General features: G+C 35.5%; 1 protein-coding gene across 5 annotated transcripts; it reads right to left on the bottom strand.

Moving 5' to 3' along the window:
* Positions 1-488: 488 nt before the first annotated feature.
* LOC140813365 (protein NO VEIN) lies at positions 489-21619 on the bottom strand. Of its 5 annotated transcripts, none has more exons than XM_073171887.1 (14): positions 21081-21618; positions 18772-19109; positions 17428-18082; positions 16499-16597; positions 15938-16115; positions 14057-15792; positions 12935-13147; positions 9438-11705; positions 8229-8341; positions 7350-7749; positions 6940-7257; positions 2339-2596; positions 918-2184; positions 489-732 (listed from the first exon to the last, which is right to left on the bottom strand). In XM_073171887.1, the coding sequence occupies exons 1-13, from the start codon at positions 21582-21584 to the stop codon at positions 1117-1119; spliced, it is 8148 nt and encodes a 2715-aa protein (XP_073027988.1). In that variant the 5' UTR covers positions 21585-21618; the 3' UTR covers positions 489-732; positions 918-1116. The 5 variants fall into 5 exon arrangements, with proteins under 5 accessions (XP_073027988.1, XP_073027987.1, XP_073027986.1 ...); XM_073171886.1 differs by having other exon boundaries at positions 489-718; positions 8229-8344; XM_073171885.1 differs by having other exon boundaries at positions 8229-8344.
* Between the last annotated feature and the right edge of the window lie 307 nt (positions 21620-21926).

Below are 21926 nucleotides of genomic sequence, written 5' to 3' on the forward strand. Positions count from 1 at the left end.
CACTATTTCTTATAATTATATTTTGATCTTCATTTTAATTTAAATCAAATGAATAATAAAAAATATTATACAAACACGCAACGCGTACGTCGGTGCACTAGTAATAATAATACGTGATTATGAGACTGAAAAGATTTTTTGCCAAAAGTAATATTAAAAAACTTGAATTCATAATTCTTGTTGGTGTACTTATCGTATAAGTTTTGGACTTCATGTGCATTATTTAGTAAAACCAGCTGATAAAATTATCATCGAAGATGTCCAACTTAACTTTAGATCGATTAACTTTTGCAAACTATAAGAAAATGTTCACACTAATTTTGTGATATAATTTTAAGAGCAATAATTTTTTTAAAAGTATTAATATTAGAGGTACTTAAATTTTAACAAGTTCTTTTTATTTGAGAAGAGTTGGTTATCACAACTTATAATAGAGTCTCGAAATGGCGACATCGTCCATTGGACTTTGGACCTTGATGAATGGGTAATAAATAAGCCATTTGCATGATTTTATTCACCCTCGAAAGTTTGTAGGAATGTGAACAGACTAATTGAGTGAACCAAATCAATTCCTACTTTTGGCTAATAAAGGAAGTAATTCTCGTCTTTCTACAACTACACAAAGTAGTTCTTCCCACTAAATTGGCATGCTTCATTAAGCTGCTGCAAATTCTCCAGGCTGCGAGTTGATAGTTGTCTCCCCACCAATTGCACAGCACTGTGACACAAAAGCTACATATGAAGGGAACAGAGTAAAAATGATGAGTCAAATTGCTTGCTTTGACGAGAGATTTAGTCACTAAAAGAAAGATTTCTACTTAGATTCGAATTCCTAATCTATATGAAGCTATTTGCATGTCAATAACCATGATAATCAAATCATGGATATTATCCATGATCTTGGTAATTTTTCTAACCTTAGAGAACTGATGATTTACTTTTTCCACCACCATCTGTCATCGGCATGAGCAGGAACAAGTGCTTTAGGGTTGTTGCAAGATGGTAGTTTCAGTGCGGTGCGGTGCTAAGGCGGACATTTCTGGTTGGCGGACGCTACGTAACATCAGGAGATAGAAAGATGATCATAGAGATTCCTCGAAGAGGGTGATCGATAGACTACTTTTTTGGCACCACAACTGCTAACTTTATATTGCCAAGTTGACACAATTTCGCTGGATTTTTGTATATTGTTACCTTTGCCATATCCGTATCGGACAAAATCACAAGGGCAATGCTGAAAGCTTCACCTTTTTCGATGGCAAATTGCCACTCTCTCATTGATATGAAAAACCAGTTCTTTCTCGTCGCTTTTGTTGCTTTGACTTCGACATATTCTTTTTTAGTTTCATAATTGATGATGATGTCATAAGGTAGACCGGTTTCATTAGTTTCATTTACCCAATTCACCGATGCATTGCCGAGGTTTCTCACTAAATATTTGAAAGCTGTGAGCTCCCCCAGTCTCCCTGTGAGCAATGCTTCCTGCTGCCCAAATAGCTTATCTCCCCCATAACTATTAGGTTGGCTAAAATATATGCTATCAGGAGCACCAAAATCCATAGAATCAAGGGTTGCATTAATTCCAGAAGTAACCAAGTTGCTTGAAGGGTTAGACTGGGATTCTAAACCATCTGCACCGAGTAAAATTGCTCCCGGAATCATTACCATAGGATCATGCTCAGTATTAAGTTCATGGCTGATCTCAGTTCGAGTCGTAACAAATTGTTCTTGATTTTCTTCTGCAACATTTATCGCTGTTATCTGCGGGCTCTCAAGCACTGGTTTCTTATTTCCAAATGCACCACAAGATTTAAACCCAGGTGCAGTTTTCCAATCAACAGGTGGCCACCTTGAATTTATGAGAGGTTTACCCTTAAATATTGAACAGTTTTGTTCAACTTTCTGTGGTAGACAATTCCCTAACAGCTTAGAATTGCTCTCCGATGAAGAAATGTCAGTTTTAAGGGACCAGCAAGCTTCATCTACAGGTAGATTAGGTACCTTCTGGCTGTTCAAAACAAAATATTCTGTTTGCTCCTCATCTGCGCCAGATTCAGCCATGGCAGTGACCATGAGAAGAAAATTAGCCAAGTGCAAGTCAGTAGTTCCACTGTTCAGTAAGCGAGAAAACTCCATGAATATTGCGTGTAAATCAGATCCCTGCCGGCAGTATAAGATGTTATCCTGCGAACATTTCAGATAAGAGACATTATCATGAACTGACATTGATGAGGGCCTTGTTAGATCAGTTTTTTAGGCCCACGTTAATAATGGCAATAGTGGCTAAAATCCATTATAAAGTAGCCATCATAGTCAGGATCGGATTAGCAGTAAATACCTGCAAAAGGCAGTTACACGTATATCGTTTCTTAGATGTAATCTTACATCTTTTTATAGCATTCTGATAGAACAATTCTTCCACCACAACAATCTTCAGTTGTGTAATATTCTCAAAACCAGACTCTTTGAGCTGATAATATCTGTCAGTGTGCCCATTTAAGATGTAGCGCTGCGCATAAGGAAGAATCCAATTCACCAGAGAAAAAATGAAGCTACTGTCCGCTGGACCATAAGAAATTGCTTCACGAGTAACAATCTGTCAAAGAAACGAAATGAGACTTAAATAGTTGAAGTTACATCAAAACAATTCGCATTTGTGTGTTTTAGTCCTCCCACAAATAGATTGTGCGAGACTAGATACATTTGATTAATTTTAAACAAATCCATCACTCGGCAGTAAAAAGTGAGCAGCGGAGAGGTCGTTGCCTGTTGGCTAGAACATTAGACGCATTTATTTATTCTTAAAGTGAACTAATTGGTTTCATATGAGCAGGAACAGTCACTATGTCACTTGTAATAACAGTTCATTGCCTCCCTCAGCAAATTAGACAACACTCTTGTTATATGGTTTATGGTTGGACATCTGACAGAGGCTTGTATACATGTTAACTAATTCAACTACTAGTTGAAATGACGGACCCTATCCCTCTGTCAAGTATTCTGAGATCACATTAAAAAAGAAAACAGAATTATAGTCTTTAAAATCAATTTCAAACTTATAACAAAAAATAGAGTTACAAGAAATTGAGAGTGATTGAAGTCATTTAAAAAAAGTCATAATAAAAGGTTAAACTACAAAATTGAAGAAAGATGAGCGAATAAACTTAAGAAATAAAAAGAGGCAAAAAATAAAATAATTTAGAAGCATCAAAACTCCCGAAGTGATTAGTTAATCACAATAATTGTTATTAACAGTCTGGAATGGTGCCCTTTGGATACAGTTGAAGCGGAGGAGCTGGAGATTCCTTTTTCAGAGTTCGAAGTCAAAAAAGCAGTGTTTGAGAGTGATGGAACCAAAGCTCCAGGGCCGGACGGTTTCACATTAGCATTCTACCAACAGAATTGGGAAACGGTTAAGGAGGATCTCATGAAAGTCTTCGCTGAATTTTTTGAAGGAGGAGTGGTTAATAGCATTACAAATGAAACATATATTTGCCTCATTCCTAAGAAACAAGATGCGATTAAAGTCAATGATTTTCGGCCAATAAGTTTGACAACGAGTTTGTATAAGATTGTAGCCAAAGTGTTGACCAACAGATTTAAGAAAGTTTTGAGCAATACAATCGCCGATAACCAGTGTGCTTTTATCAAAGGGTGACAAATTATGGATTGTTGCCTCGTTGCCAATGAAGTGGTTGAGGAGTATCGAAAGAAGAAAAAGAGAGGTTGGGTGCTTAAGGTAGATTTGGAAAAGGCGTATGACAACGTCGACTGGAGATTTCTAGATTTCGTGTTACAAAAAAAAAGGTTTGGGTATAGATGGAGGAAGTGGATAAGAGGGTGCGTATCTAACGTCTCATTTTCGATTTTTATCGACGGAAGGCCGAGGGGAAAATTTAGGGGTGAAAGAGGTATTCGACAAAGATATCCTCTATCACCCTTTCTTTTTAATCTAGTTGTTGATGTTTTAGGAAGATTGGTTGACAAGGCTAAGGAGTTTTATGAGGTGAGAGGATTAGTGGTGGGAAAAGGAAAAGCTGAAATTTCACATATTCAATTTGCGGATGACACGTTGTTTTTGGTACAAACAAAGAGGCACGTCATGGCTCTAGTGAAAATAATCAAATTATTCGGTCTTAAGTCGGGTTTGAAGATTAATTTTGACAAAACGGTTATTTTGGGGATTAATTTCGAGAATCATGAGGTGGTCTGCTTGGCGCAAGAAATTGGATGCAAAAAAGATGATTGGCTGATTAAGTATCTCGGGTTACCACTGGGAGGTAAGCCTATGACTTACGAATTTTGGGAACCGGTGCTATCAAAGATGTCAAAAAAATTATCAAGTTGGAAGAAGGCTTTTTTGTCAAAAGTGGGTCGTCTGACTCTAATAAAGTCAGTTTTAAGCGCAATGCCTTCCCTATTACATGTCTCTATTATATAAAGTCAGTTTTAAGCGCATTGCTTTCGTCTATTTCGCGGATTCCTCACCCGCTTCTAATGTAAAATGACCTTATTATTATATAAAATTATTGTTTCCTATAAAAAAAACATAAATAAAGCCAACTGAGTATACATAATTGCAAACTCGCGTTTAGTCATGCAACAGATGCATAAACATAAGCATAGATCAACTGTGGTATAAAAGTCGTAAATGGAGCAATAAAAAAAGCATACGATATCGAAGTTCGTTTCAATAAAAAGAAGATATGAACAAGAATGTATGGATTCAAAGATCAAGTACATTATGTTTAAGAAGACCCTGAACATTAATAATAGCCTCGTAGTTGTGACTAATAAATTTAGGGCATTATGACTATTAAAAATGAAAAATTCTAATCATTAACAGATAAGAATGAATCATTTACACAAAGAAATCAAAAGGGAGTAAATTAAGACCATTCCAAAACTCGTACAATGAACATACTAACCTCAGAAATCATGTATTAAAATTTTAAATAAGAGGAATGTGAGACAAATTATTAATGGTTAAATAGTTAATTAATTCATAAAATAAAGCAGATTAATCAGTAGGGAATTTAGAAGATAAATGCAGATACGTTAAATTGGTTGCACACATCAAACCAATAAGGAAATATTTTCATATATAGAATGCGTAAATTTTTTAAAAAGAATCACAACAAAAGGTATAAGAAGCGACGATATTGAAATGTTTATAAAACAATCAGGCATCTCGAACAAACTAGTTGAGGGAAAATATGTTTGGAAGCAAATTTTAAAATAGAATCAATAAAACAAAAAAATCAAAAACCTTAGAATAAGTGAAGGGATTCAATAAAGTAAAACAAAGGAGAAACATACGCATAAAATTAGCTTAAAACAAGGCCTTGCGCATAGTTATAAATGAAAATTGAAACATCACCAATTGGTATATTTTGCCAGAAGAAATATACATATTACCTTTCTTGATGACCTAAAATTCTTAAATACATGTGAAGTATATCTCTAAACATATATATGTGATGAGACATGTGACTTAATCATGTTCAGGATTAGGAATACAAAATAAAAATAATTGGTATTCTAAAGTAAAGAGCACCGGTGGAGTTCTTGTCCAATTGGAAACCAAAATAGAGCAATAAATCCACTGTCAACGTGTTATTTAGGTGAGAAATAAACAAGACCAATATCAAAATATATAAACGGAAAGGAACACACAATGAGCTAACAAGCCACGCCTCTAGGGAAGTCAAATTGAACGAGAGTTCAAACTAAAAGACATATGACGCCATCATAAAATAAGCTAAACAAGCCCACATCTCAAAAGGAAGTGTTGAACGAGAGTTCAAAATAAAACAAATGACAACTCAAGTAAAACATACAACAATAAGATTTACATATGGTATGATGAGAATTTGTAAATAGGCTCAATCAAATATACCAATATTCTAAACAAAATAACACTCAACTTTATAATTGCTTGCGACTCATTATCATAAATAATTTTGCCAAAACAAATAAAACTATTGAAGTTATTTTTTGAAACAGGATAGTATGTACAAAATCAGTAATACGATCAGAAAAGATTGGAAATAACATAAATAATGACTAAAAAATTTATCCATGTAAATACCTTTATGAGAGATGCATAATGCAGCACTTGATTTGGTATAGAATAATATATAAAACATTAAATCACTAGTAATTAAACCACAAAATATATATAAATGATAAACATCTTATTGAAGAAATTGAAAAATGGAGAAAGTAGAAAAATGATCCGAGTAACAATCCAGATCAGAGTGAGAGAGAGCTGTTACTTGAACATCAAAGTAGTATATCATAACGACCAATAAAATTAATTCTGTCACTGCGAATTAGAAAAAATTTCAATAAATATGAACGAACAAAAGGTTGAATTCCTTGATTTGTATGCAACAATGTGCAAGATCTAAATTCAATTGAAAGGACCTATATTTAGTCAGGATGAGTACGTCACAATGTGAACAGGGACGACTCTAATAACACATCCCACATTGTTTTGTGAAAGAGATATGAATGAGCTTATAAGACTACACGATAGGTTCATTTAACAATTTGAATCAATTATTTTCATCATTTAAAAATTTGAATCAATTATTTTCATACAATGAAGACATATGTGAGATAGCTGCTAGCAGAATCCATCTGCAAAGTCACAGCTGTGCGAGCATGAAGCATGAAACTGTGCATTCCACTAACAATTAAAATGATGATTCTTATTAAATATGTCAAAGAATTGATTTGCAATTTCGGTATCAATGTCATTAATAAATTAAAATTCAATTCTTCGATTTTTTATTTATCGATTTCAAATTTTTCTAATGTTTATTTAATTTAATAAAAGCCTTTACTTTTAAAAAGTTTTTAAAATAACTTTCATTGTACTCGGAAGGGGTAGGAGAGAAAGTGATTGATAGATTTGAGGAGAGAGAAGAAAACCTGTGAAAGAGCTGGAATTCCCAGCCTTTGGATTATGGCTGAAATCTTTGCCAGATGCATCTGATTTTCTTCACCAGTAAATTTCCCAAAATATAGGAAGTCAACATCTTCAAAGTGCTTGAATTCCGCTCCTAAATCATCATCATCAGACCAACAGATTAGGCCATAAGATGCATGTAGAGAAACCCATTTATCTTGTCTGGTGGGAAGCACATGGTATTCCTCTTTCAGGAGGCCTATTTTCAAGTACTCAATGTCTTCCAAGCTCAGGGATCCAGATTTTAGTGCGTCACTCCATCTTAAGAACACCTCAAAAACCTATGATGTGTTAAAAAGGAAAATTTAAACACGTTGTTAACTGAGAAATAATTCACCAAAAGAGAATGGTGTTCCATTCAAAGACCGCTTACCGTCTCTGCAGCTTGATGAGGTAAAGAAACGGCACATAACTGCAGCAAAATCTGCAGGTAACTACGGAAAGGAAGACTTTCATCCACTCCACACCCATTCACAAAAAAGTCATGAAGTTTTGGGTAAAAATTACACAACATTTTTCTAGGGGAATCACAGATTTTCCCTGTAACACCGTCCAAATGCATAGACTTTACTTGATCCATGTTACCTATAGTATCATGCCAATACACGTCTTGAGGAGACAAAAGTGAACCGACTACGGCATCATCTTGGGAACAGCAAGATGTATAAGGAACAAATATAAAAGGTCCAGAAAGCAATTCCTCTACAACTTGCTCCTTTGAAAGAGGCATTGATTTCCAGACAAATGTATAGAAGTTAGACATTTGTGAGATGCTGCAAGACAAATGAGATAACATCAGATAAGCATGCATGCCACAATGCGGAACACAAATAAGCTGAGGGTGCAATTAAGAAGTAGAGGACTATGAAAATACAGATAATTACATTTCAAGCAAAATTAATTAAAAAATCAACTAAATAACGTACTGTGGTTGGTTGGAAATTAATGTGTCATATTCCCAACTCATGAGTCCAATACAACCTTACTTATTCCAAATCAACTGTTTAAGATAAAATTATCACAAAACAACTTTTCAATCAATTTTTTCAAGTATCATTGTAAAGGTTCACCTTTTCATACCATCATTGCACGACAACACTTCATAGAATATCATATTAACTTTTAAAAATGATAACCAAACATTGTCCCAAAAATATTTCATTGAAATAATCAAAAGCCCAACCAAACATCAACATAAAGTCAAACTGATAATATCCTCCAGTCACAGACTGCAAAGTGAATTTTAAATTACCTAGCTTTGAAAGGAGATTCAGATATTCTCCAATGTCTAAGAACAGATAGAGCACCGTCAAGAGTAACTTGAGTTCTTAAACCAACATCAGCCACCAATTTCTCGCTTCTCACCTGCTTTGAGTAAGAAATACTTCATTAGTTCCACAATAAGCACACACAAATATGTACGCATACATGTGTAACGTAGCCTTACTCTATGTAAGGTCATTCTAAATCAAATCACTACAGCCAAAGATTTAAGAAAAAAACAATCATGCACCACCACAGGTTTATTAAATCTGTTCGAAACACCTAAAATATGACATATTAAAATTTTTATATGATTAAATGAAGTACAGCTGAAATAAGTGAAACTCTCGTTTAACAGTTCAGGCATAAGATATAACGAAAATACATAATCGCGCAGCGATTCAATTAAAAAAATTAAGGATAAGGATCTTTTCAAAAAAAGCAATTAGTTGAAGTGATCTCCTTGTACATATAATGAAAGGCATAATAGTTTGTCACTACTGTCATGTATTCTGAGTCGCAATTAATCAAGTATTTTAGAGATACATAAAAATACGGATGCCCTAAAAGGCTCAAGAGCACTCAACCCTGTAAAAGAGGAGATATCAGATAAAACAAGAGCTGTTATTGGGGTTGACATGCAAACATATTTGGATTTGAAGAGGCTTTCATATTAGTTGTGAAAAGCATGAGAATAACAGATGAAAACCAAAAAGAAATGCACATCTAACTTTACCAGCTGAAAAGCTAAAATTCCCTACGTGCTTCAAAGCCAAAACATACTTTACTATTCTTCAAAAAAAAACATGCTTTACTAAAACTTCAAAACCATGTCTTGTGCCACATAATATTTTCAAATGTATAGACATTTACAATTTCGCAAATAAAAGATAGTAATATTGATTGAACTAGAGTAAAATGACTTCAATAAAAATTGCACCAATTTGTACGGAACATTGGGAAAATTCTAAAGTTGTTTTCTCATGAAAGCTTTTCTATAACCTTTATTAAAGCACCAACTATGATGCTCGCTGATGAAGAAATCAAATAAAACAATTAAAAAATCAAGGGGGAACTCACATCAAAACTTCCAAAAATGTTTATCTTAACATATAAATGATTGAAAAACTTAAAAAGATCTAGAAATTATACTAAAATTGTGAAAGAAAAAATCTGGAGACATAATAATCAAACTAACCTTTGGAACAGTATAAGGGGCAGCCACTCCCAGAACTGAACTTACTGCGACACAATCATGGAATAAATCCTTGGGATAATGCAGTTCTTTGTCAATACTTGACACCATCCATTGAACATCTTGGATGATACTTATAAGGGATGACTTGAAATATTTGCATTCCCCATTTGAATCAATGTAATAACCTTTAACCTTGTCACTGAAATAGTTGTCCCACAATATATCAAGAATCTCCAAGAGGTATTTGGATTTCTCCCAGTTCTTTGTCGTAGAAAGCCATGACAGCAAGTGATGCAACTCTTCAGATTCCCAATTGTTGGCAACTGCATTCATGGACATTGTATCCTTGGAGGAAACTGCATCCTTAGTATTAACCAGAGACATTTCGGTAACACTCTTCTCGACTTGAACTATTTTCACAAAATCAGTTGCTCCAAGTTCCTGAAAAAACCTCCTCCACTTCAACTCTCCGTCAGATATCGATTTAGTGATGGAATTTTTCAAATAGGCATTATCAATTTCATGCCATTTCTCACCCATGCCACTAATCAGATTTTTTACATCAACAGGATTTCCATACTCTTGACTGAAATGCAATGGTACCTCATTAAACCGTCTGTAGCCAAAATTTGTTGAAATCAAAGCATTCTCACGCAATTCTGTAATAATGTCTTCCCTCTCTCGGCCACAGGCATTACAACTTGAGTGTAAATGAAACATCAGATAGGAAAGGTACTCTATCATAAAATCTTCCTGCCCCTTTGCCTTTTTGTCATTGGCTATGGCAGGCAAGATATGCACCTTCACAATTTCATGAGCAGATAACCGCTGGACACCAATTTTATAAAGCATCCTCGTAACATTCTCAAGTATAGTTGAGTCAGAGAGTGAGCTCTCGACAGAGGCAGCAGCAGCCAAAAGATTTGGACTCACAATTCGAAGTTTTGCATACAATTTCGGGAAAGCTTTTTGAATACATTCACCATTAATTCCCTGACTTACCTCATCAGAATACAACCAAATTGTGTCTTCGTGCACAGAGCCATATGTGCCATCTGAGAGAGGAATAAATGGAATTTTCTGAAGTTTAAAGATGAGATCAAAATCAGTCCCAAAATCTGAGGACGCTTGCATTACAGAACGAGATGACATAACATAAATGGCACTGAGCCAAGAAGATAACCAACTCAAGCCCATTGACTGCAAACCATCAGCTGAACGGCACAGAGAAGAAATAATATTGGCCAATATTTTTGGTCCATAGTCCTCTACACCCAAGGCCCTTGCTAATGAATCCGAAAGAACAATATCTTTATTCAAGAATCCAAGGCCAAGATGCTTGTTAATCAAAGTATCGGGTAACAGAGAACGAGTTTGGTCAGTCCAATTTCTCAGGACCTTGCAAGGAGGAACCCATTCATTTTCATCAAAATCCGAAAGCAAACAGTTTGACATGCGTAATTTAGAAATGATTACTCTTGGGAGACTAGAAAAAAATCCATGAACTTCACCTACGAGAGGAATAAAACTCATAAATGCGGTAACAGCTTTTCCTGGACGCCCCCTATAACAAGGAAGATTGCAAAATGATTTTTCAGCACTAACAAACAAATCCGGGAATTCTGACAGTAACCACTGGTTCCATGGACTATCACCATCAACTTCTTCCCTAGAAGAAGGCAAAACAAAATCACCTTGGAGAATAAACTTAAGGCCATAAGTTCTCAAAGGAAGAAATGCAAAAACAGGCTGTTGGTTCAGAATTGGGGAATAAACTTTGTCCGAGGTCTCCTGAAGTGTGAATGCCATAGAAATTTCAGTTGTTTGTACATCCGAATGGAAGACATCAGTATGCAGTTTTTGAGATACTACGAACCAGGTCATCTTTTCATTACCAAGGGAAACCTCTATTATGCCATCACCAATAACGTCTTTCCTCATGACAACAAGTGAATCATCGAGCATGTTTCTAAACTTAATGCATCGAAGACGATGAAGAAACAATAGCAAAGATGGATGAAGATCTGAGAACATGGATACTATGTTGCTCATGGCAAAGCTTTCTGATAAGGTTGACTTAAAAGGGAGAACAATACAGGTGTTCCAAGAATCCTGACCCACACAAGAAGCATTTGCAGATGCTGATCTTGTGAACAAGTCAATATCACATGGAGGAATCACAGTTGGTAGAACAAAACCAATCTGGCCTTCTGTTATGTCGAATTTTATATGAAACCCATTTGAATGAATTTCAGGAGCATCAGTAACCTGGGGATGAAGGGAATGAGAAACTACATCATAGGCGAATTCATAGAAGCTAAGTAAATTAACAATGTCCATTCAAAATAGCTAAATGAAACCACTCGACCAGGACATCACTTGGTAGTCCATTAATGGTCTACTAAGAAGAATCAATTCAAAACATCGAAACATCTTGAGGGTTTTCAATGTGAATGCCTTTGGTGCATTGAAATTCATTTTCATTGATGAATACCGTCTCTTGTCAAAAATGAAAAAATACAAAAACAAAAAACCAAGGAAAAGAAAAGGCAAATGCAGCTATTCAAAATAAGTTAAAGTGGTTTTATGAAACCGACGTCAATAAAGTAGATTTACGAAATCAATATCAAAATAGTACCCAGCATACTACCATGTCCACTTAGTTTTTCCCATTAGCAAAATTCTCGAAAACAGTATTTAAAAAACTTTGGCCAGAGTTGTCCCGGGTGTAAGTTGCCGGCCTCGGAGATGATGCAAAAGAAGTAGCTCTCAAATGCCACGTGCCCAAATTGGTGTGTTGTGTTATTGTGTAGGAATGATATGGAAATACAGGATCATAAACTTATTCAATGTGCATTTACGAACGGCCTGTGGTCTATAGAGCTTTGAAAGAATTGGATTTTGTTTGGATGGTACTGAAGTCAACGAAAGATTTATTTACTATGGCCGGCTAATTGGCAATAGGGGAAGAATTTTTTGGTAATTGGTGGTTCACGGCATATGTTGGTCAGTGTAGCTAGAGAGAAATCGGAGAATTTTTTAAAATGCGAAAGATAACAGTGGCGAGTGCTGGGATAAAATCAAGATCAAAATTGCTACGTGGATTGGTAAGCATGAAGAATTTAAGAATGTGTTAATCTCATATATATTGAGAGATTGAGCTTATGTGTATCATTGCTAGAGTAACGATCTTACGTAGCTTTTGTTGATAGTAAATCGCTAATCCACTTATTGTGATTATCTTTTAAATTATTAATAAAATATTGTTTTTTTATAAAAAAAAATGGTCTGGATAAATAAATCTAACTATATGGAATTGCAACACACATAGATGTATACATTCTTGTTCTGGAAACATCACAAAGGAAACCACACAAGGGGCATTGGTATTCCTCAAATGAATCTAACTTTAAAATTTTAGTGTTTTTATAGATCATGTTGAGCTACCATGTGATGCACAAAGGTATGCATGAAACAGTAAAAGAATTTAATTGTACCCTGAATACTGATTTGAAGCCGATGCCTTTCTTTCCAATGTATCCAGCATTATTACCCTTTTTTGTGGAATTTCCAACATCGCAAAGTGCTCTTATATTTTTGGCTGAAAAACCTTGTTCATTATTCAGCACCATAATGCCTTTTTCCTGAAGTATAAATGTTAGGGTGGGCTCCACATTTTTTGGGTAGATATTATCGTCGGCATTTTGAACCTGCAGTCACATGCCAAAGAAGTAAATCAGTCATAATAATAATAGATTAAATGTAAAACAAAATATTATAATTAGAACAAGAGTAGGATTCGTATATTAAAGTGAAGCAACAAAATCATTTCGTGAGCATAACTTAAAAGCTTTTAGCTACAAAATAAAAAACCTTATGGCCAAATGAAATATTTGCACTATTCTATGAGCTTTTTTACTGTTTTTCAAGTCGCAATCGAAATCCTCAGCCATCATGGTTTGGCAGAGATAATAATAAAGGGTCACTAGAGATGGCCAGAACGTGATGGGAGTCTGATTTCTGCTCCAAACTCTGTCATAATAAATCATCCATTCCATCTTATAGCATAGGACCTTTATGGGGAGATATAGATATCTTTCTTAGCATTCTAACAAAAAGTATGTGAGTGTGCATTAAGATAGCATTTTTGGTGTAAATGCAATAAATCCCCTTGTTACCTATCAAAAGAAACATTTACATCTCGAATTATATGTTATCCTTGCTTCAAGAGATTATATCACACTTGATATAGTACGATTGCAACTTGTGAGGATTTCTTCAATGTACATTACATAAAAGGCATACAAGTGCCCATGTCAACAACATGTTACAAGTATCTAAAGTATGCAAAAAGGTAAAAATAATATTTGAACTACTATGCCCAGTAATACATCAGGTTCCTTAACAGCTGGGTTCATCGGCACTGAAGTTCTCAGCATACAACAAAATTGTAACATCAGAAAATAGTCGAGCAGTGAAAAAATGAAACGAAAGAACATACTCTTTAGGACATCCACAAGCAAAGTAAAAAAAATTGGGATATGTGTCACTTATTCAGCAGGTGAAAGACTTATTAATCATGTCAATGACAAAGTTAGTGAATACGAGTAATCAATTACCAGCTCCAGAAGAAAATGTGAATCTTGAGAATATAACTCTTGCGAGAGACAGTGGAGTGCCCTGCCTAAGCGAGCATGTTGTTTCTCCAACATTGTGCTTCCAGTAGCAGAGAGACTTTGATCAAGTCCGAATTCCTCTTTTCGAATAGATTCAATAACTTTCACCGGATCACTGTTCAGATTATCATTGAACAACGATAATGCTGAAATGGCAGCCTGACCATTAGCATAAACCTTGGGTGAATCAAAGTGATCTTCTACACCGACTGTTTTGCAATCAACGACGTGATGATCAGCCTCAGTAGAGGCCAACCTTTCACCAGAAGAAGAGGGGTGCTCGTTAACTACAGCTTTTACTATCTTTGATCTAGAGCTGAGTTCATAATCACCAATATATAAGCATGATTTTCTAGGGGGAAATCCAGAAGATGCAGAAGAACGAAAAGAATGGTGATCATCTACCCATTCCATTAGTCCAAGAGTCATCCCCACTTCATGAAGCATTAGGCGCTGCTCTATTTCCTTGCATCCAGTTAACATGCCTGAGGTAACATCTTTGGAAAAATTTTGTGTCCCCGCAATCAATACGTCAGCAGCAAAACTGCAAAATTCAATTGGAAGATAACTCAAACATTCTAGAATAAACGTAGACATAACCGGAACCGCTTTACTAACAATGCACTTGTTATTGGGTACACTGCTGCAAAGATAACTGTTAGAGCTTTTGACTGATGTAAGGTGATCACAAGACAGCCTCCCATGTAAATCTATCTTCAGCGCATTGTTAATAACAAGTTCAAAGGCATGGCGTGCATGGCACTTTAGAAGTGCTAGGGGGACATTTCTTTCACCACCATACAATACAAACAAAGATAACAATTGCACAGCTGTTTCAAAAGCAGATCCTTCAGCAAATACTTTTAATAATGAGTCTGTAGTTGCTAAATGGTCAATACGAATCACTTTAGCGTCTCTAGTTACCAAACACAACAACTCTTTGTTGTTGACATCATTTAACAACCATTCCACAATTGAACCGAGAGAAGGAGCAAACATGTGTGCCCAGTGTGACCACAAGCTCAAATCCGTCAGCATAGGAGCTTTAAGCAAGACGTCAATAGCATCCTTGGTTGTAACTCCACCAATTATTCCTTCTCTGAGTCCTGCATTAACATCAACCCAACCAGTTTCCGTGCTTTTCTCATTTTGAGCCAATGAGTTATCCTTACAATTAAATCTCAACAGCGGTGCAGAAAATAAAAGACAATTTGAAGTTATTTGTTTTTCTCGTATAATGTCAGCAACATTTTCCACGGCATGACTTATCACTGGTTTAAAACATGCTGAAGGAAACTGCCACAATAGCAAATCAGAAATATTCTGCGTGGTTACATTTCCATATTCCCACGAGCCATTTAAAGCTTGTAGCAGCAGCGCATCAAATTGAAGTGGCAACAGGTAAGCCTCGACAGAATCTTTTACAAGAATGTCTCCGATCAAGTATTTCTGCAGTGAATGAGGCAACAGGTGCAAGTATTTATCCAAAAACAGAAAATATTCTCCACAACCAAGGGAGACGAACTCATTGATCGCATATTGCTCAAGTAGCCAATACTCACACTTACAAAGCTTCCTCAAAAAATAAAATTTGTTTTCTCGAGAGGTACTTTTAAAGCTCGAGATGTCATCCTCAAAATATCCAGAAATTTTCTTAGCAATATCTTCAGCTGTAACATCTACAGAAATTAACATTAAGTTCAGTTAACAACAGCCAAATAGATTGACGAAAAAAATATATGTAAGCAAAGAAAGAAAACTCATGAGCTGCAATCATTATAGTACAGAAAACTTGGGAGAACTTTCAGAACTAAAATCATTTACCATGTTTATGCATCAAATTTTCATGTGCTGAAATGGGTGCATCCTTCTCAGCTACTTCAACATCAACGCTTATGTAATCTGATGAACTCTCGAAACTTTTCCCATTGGTGAACTGCTCGCCAAGATCTTGGAAAGTGTCATACATATTATCCCACATACCAAATTTCATACTTGTCACCTGTGATAGCAAGATTGTAGCAAGGCAGAGGCAGTTTTAGAATGGCGAACCAGTTATAAACAGTGGACTGGTGTAAAATGACTAGAAACATATAATTGCATGGCTGAAAAAGGGCGCAAATACAGTCCTGGGAACCTTGTCCGACCAGTAAAATCCAACCATAACAAACCCCAGTCTGACTGACCAGGGCTCGCCTACTGGAAAGTATATCTTCGGCATATTGTACTCTCAAAAATAATGTGTCACTATTGACCCAGTTACAGGAAGAATAATACATTTTTCTTGTACTAATATAAGTGGAATTTCATCCAAAATTTAAATAACGGAAAATTGATTGGTTATTAGACTATAGGAGAAGAAAAGAGAACCACCAGTATACTTACAGCAGCATTCAGCAATCCAACAAATGGGAATCCCGTGAACAAGGCTTTGACCTTCTTCTTTTTCCTGATATTGTAAGACTGAAGCATCCTCTCTAGGACCTATAAGGCCAATCATAGTCAAAATTTAAATTCAAACTTTACTTTGCATATAGGAAACATACAAGGGGTGAGTCCCAAAGAAGAAAGAGAAACAAATGAAAAGGAGAAAACAAGCAAGAAACATTTCCATAGCTGGTGAGGACAAGAATAACATGCCTTTCTTACTTTGGTATATGATACTGAATTTTAATTTTTAAAAAAAAAAACAATGACCAAAATAGTTTTATTTTTCTCTGCAAATAAAACCAGACCAAGAGCTAAATTTATCCAATGTCTAGCAGAAATACTATCCTATCAATTGAAAATCACTTTCATATCAGAAAAAAATGGAACAATCATAAAACCATAAACTTTACTTTCCTAATCGCGTGTTAATGACAACTGTAACATTTAATAATATATAAGCGGTAAACCTCAGGAGAAACTACATAAACATTTGGCACAAACATTTACATCCTTCCACAGTCCCAGTGCAAATATTAGGCCCCATGCCTCATTTCCCATTTTCGATATTATTCTTGCTTCAGCAAAAGTGAAACCAGTGGGGAGTTCTTTTGACCCAAAAGTCACAAAGAATCAACCGGGGCTATATTTTCTGATGAAAGATTTGGATACATTTTTCCAATGACTCGAAAGCTCAAAATTAATTTGTGAATAGTGATGGACGGCCAAACTTAGGGCCTTCACTATTCATCTAACAGCCATGCAAGCTTGATTTGTAGGAGGAAGTATAAACATTCCATAGAGATCATGAACAAATGCAAACAAGAGGTTAATCATAAGCACAAACAATTCAACTTAAATTAGAAGTTCTGCTACAGAGATACTACCTCTTCTGGGTTATTTCCTCGGCATGCTTCCTTCCAAGTTGTAACAAACAACTTCAGTGATTCAATGGAAAGTGAATGACCATTTACACCCTGATCACCTGAGCCCTTAGATTCGAGTTCTGCATCAAATTTTCCCCTCTTAAAAAGTTTGTGAAGCGAGGTGGTGGAACTCAAAGTCTCAGACTTTCTCTTTCTTGGAGGTTTTTCATTGTAAATATTGCGCCTAGAACCACCAGCAGCAGGGGATGGGCTATAAACTTCGTTTTTCAACCCCAGCCTTGTCATTTCTTCAGTTACTGATGGGTAAGGACAGCTACTGAGATGGTCTGGTCTAACTTTAGGCAGTGACAGATTGCAGTTACTATCGATGTGCTTCTCATCCTGATCATCTTCATCTGTATCTTCACTATCATTGTCCTCTGAACCAGATGACATGAATCTTATGTGTTTGCCGCCAAATTCCGCACTTTCTGAGGAGAAAGACTTGATGCGTTGGGAGATTGTGCTAAAATTGTCATCCAGCTGCTTCTTTTGTGCCGAAAAAAGCGGTCGCTTCTTGCTTTTTTGTAATGCTCTTATTCTAGTTCTCTCCAAACATACCTGTACAACAGTGTCTTCTGCTTGTCTGGCTTTTTTTATGTGATTAACATACAATCTAAACAAAATTACAATTGATTCAGAAAAATAAAACAATACGCTCGAATTATACTCAATACAAAAATTGGACTATTTGTAGAATTACAATGTATTCAGCAAGATAACGCTTTTTTATGAAAAACGATATTTTATTAAATACTTAATAGCGTAATCCACTCACGACAAAATGCTAGAAAAGACCCTAACCTTATCAATAATACACAAGAACCTGAATTCAGCTAGATCACACTAATCAATATGAACTGTGAACGCCTTACTTCCAGACACCCAGAAACCCTTCCATGATATGGACTTGGGATGTAGAAACCCATATTGGATGCTGGGCACTCCCCACTTAACAAGCCTAAGAGTCCTTTAACAACTTGTGAAAGAAGATAGGCTTTTGAAAGTTGGTGGAAACAGACAGCTACTGGGCGGCTAGATGTTCAGTAGGCTTATTAATAAAATATCGTTTCTTATAAAAAAAATCAGAATGAAAAACGAAAAGGTACCTCTAACATTATAACAATTAAAACTTGAGTTTCCAAAAACAAAACAGTAAACTGGGAGAAGGAGAGCCTGCTCTATTTTTCAAAGTAAAAATGTAGAGAAAAGGACTTCAAGGTATTGTAGAGATAAAATAGCCACAATCCAAAAAACTAGCAGCTCATAATTGTATTTTTATTCTGGAAAAAAAAGATGGCATACCCAATGTCCTGGACGCGCACGCAAAGCTTTTCCCTCCCATCGACAGATTGTTTCTGGGTAATAAAGTCCAAAAAACTACCCACTTGAACTTGCTTCCGTTTGCGAGCATCCACAAAATCACAAAGGTGAGAAATTAATTCTTGAGTCCCTATTCTGTAAACTTCTGTCACCTCAGAAGTCACAGAAAAATAATGCATGGCTAGTGGGTGTCTTATTAAAGGACCCAATTCCAGCTCTTCAAACCGTTCAACACCCTCACTCTCACAGATTGCCACTTCCAAATCATACAAAGAAGTAATTTTTCTAACCGCAACAAAGCAGTGTATGAAGGTATTGATCTATATGAATTGACAAATAGGCAAATAAATCAATTTATAATTCTAACAAATTGAAAAGGGTGCTGATAAAGATATTTCATACCTGGTAAGGACGTGAATCAGAAAACCCAACATTCAAACAATCAAACGTAAAAAAAAAACTTATATTAATGCACCTTAAATATGAAACAAAAGAGTGGTTAACACAAAAAAGTCAAAATCGGTCAAGCGCTCAATTTCTGCCCCCATTCCATAGTTGCCGAGGGCGCAAGGCGCACTGAGGCACACAAGGGCCATGGACCTGAGGCGCAAGGCGAAGCGCGCGCCTTACCGAAGCAAGGCGCAATTTTTTTATTTTTTTTAAAAATATATTTAACATAATATATTATAATAAAATATAAAATAATTAAGTCATCATATCACTTAAAACAGAAAAACAAAAAAAAATTAATAAGATCACAGTAATTAGTAACATGATTATCCAAATCAAGTTCATCTTCTTCCATTGAATCATCATATACCCCATAACTTTCGGACTTGTATTTTTCTTGGTCGTCAAAATTTTCTTGATCAACATCATTTTTTCTTCCTATTCATCAAAAGATGTGAAAAAAATGTGAAATCGGTCTTTTTCTTGTAGTTTTAGATATAGATGTCATTACCTCGTTCTTCTATTCAGCGCTTTTCTTCTTCTGATTCCATGGTTGGTGTGTTGGGTTGCTAGGGTTTGGGTTTTGGCTTGTTGTTTTAAACAGGTAATTAAAAAAAATCACGAAGACGTGTTTTAAGCGCGCCTGAATGAACTTCCAAAACTAGTCCAGGCGAGTGCCTAAGCTCGCCTTAGTAAATCACTGCGCTTGGGGTCCCCAAGAGTTTGGTCCTCGCCTCGAAGGCAAGAGGCGCTCGCCTTTGACAACTATGCCTCATTCCACGCACACACCCTCAATTCTTCCCGACCCCCAAAAATTCAATCATTTAACACCCCACACCTCTCAATCTCGACCCCACTTTCTAATTCTCCAATAAAAAAAATTATTTATGTAATATTAATGAAAATAATAACAAATAATAAATTAAGAAAATACAATACAAATCTTAAATCAAGTTACCCTAATTCCCAGAAATCTATTGAAAGGTTTTGAAGATGACGATAATCAAATATGTGCAAAAACAAATTGAATATAAGAGCACATCGAAGAAAATGATATCATATCTACCACCCTAATAAGTTTATTTTAAATTTTAATACACAAAATATTAAATTTAAAATAAAAATCAGCAGAAAAGCATTTGTTATGAATCCACCGATAAATGTATCATGAGTTGAAAATCATTAACTTGTTGGCAAAAAACAAAAGAATTTTTATTAAGAAGAAACCTAATCTTATTTAAAAAAAAATCACAATTTTTTTAAAATTTATTTAATTTCACCAACTAAAGAAGTTGCAAGTTATAACCATTATTAATTTTCAGATATATTCTCACATGAAAACAATATTAATTCCACATATAATTCAACACAATAAAAGTAAATCTTTCAAGAGTTGTACTTAACAATTCCATAAAAGTCAATAAAAATTTATCGACATTTTGGATAACAATAAACTTCTATTGAGTTTCAAAAAGTAAAAGTTGAATTCCAGGACTTTTAAAAACTCTATGAAATTCATTTTGAATAACAATGTACTTTAAAATCATTAAAATTCCCTGAAACTCAACAAAAGTCGTTGAATCTCATAGATTGGATACACTCCCTTGGCTTAAAAAATAACAAACTTCTTAAAACCCGAGCGAGTTATCAAGGCATCATAGAACATACGACGACGATGTATTCCACATAAAGATCTTTTTTAAGGGACCATCATAGTGTGCACACACGTTCTCCAAAATTCTCAAAAACATGAAAAATAATTTTTAAAAAGCCAGGCGAAAACTGCTCAAAAAAAACCCTGCGAAAACTGAAAAGGCATGAAATCAGTTGGATTCTCGTACCTTCCCCTCCGCCTCCAAGAGCCGGTTAAGAGAGGGCACTTGTTGCATTTGAAATCCCAAAGACTCCCATGACTCAGCTTTCACCGTCAACAGAGCCGCCTGGGAAACTTCCCAAGACGAAACATTCTTGTTCGACGACCATAGAGCATGGCGAGCCCTTGTCACCGCCTTATCCAGTTTCCCAATCAAATCCTTTTGCACATCACTCTTCTTACTGATATTACTTTTATCAACAGGATTTAGTTGCTGAGGCGGGGTTTGAAAATTATTGGTGATAGAGTTTGGCGGAACTGGGAAATTAAGGCCGGGGATTTGTTGATGGATTGGGGGGAAAGGGATAGGGGTTATAAATGTGTTGAGATGAGGCGAGAAGCGAGGGTCGACGAAAAAGTTAGGATTTTGGTAGAAGCTAGGATTCCCATGAATTGGTTGCCGCTGTTGCGGCGTTTGCTCCGCCCCGCGGCCGCTGCCGTCTGGGCGGAAGCTTGAAGGCCGACCGTACATTAGGGATATTACCTTTGCTCAAAAACGGCGAAACGACATTACACTATTTATAGTGTGTGGCGAGAAATTTGATTGACGAATAGTTTGCTTCAAAATTAAAAAATAAAACGAAAATCGCTGAAAAGGCAAATAATCCAATAAAAATATTATTTATTTCAAATATTTGATTTAATTATGATATTTTTATTTCAAATATTTGATTTAATTATGATATTTTTATAAAATTATAAAAGTATTAATTAATAATTGAGACATAAGATTCAATAGTGTAATGTTTTTGAATTATGACGTAGCTAACAGTTAATATTATTATCAGCAAGAAAAATTGAAACAACATATAAA

Source organism: Primulina eburnea, chromosome 14 (assembly GCF_022965805.1).
Source record: "Primulina eburnea isolate SZY01 chromosome 14, ASM2296580v1, whole genome shotgun sequence".
In the NCBI taxonomy this organism is placed as follows: domain Eukaryota; kingdom Viridiplantae; phylum Streptophyta; class Magnoliopsida; order Lamiales; family Gesneriaceae; genus Primulina; species Primulina eburnea.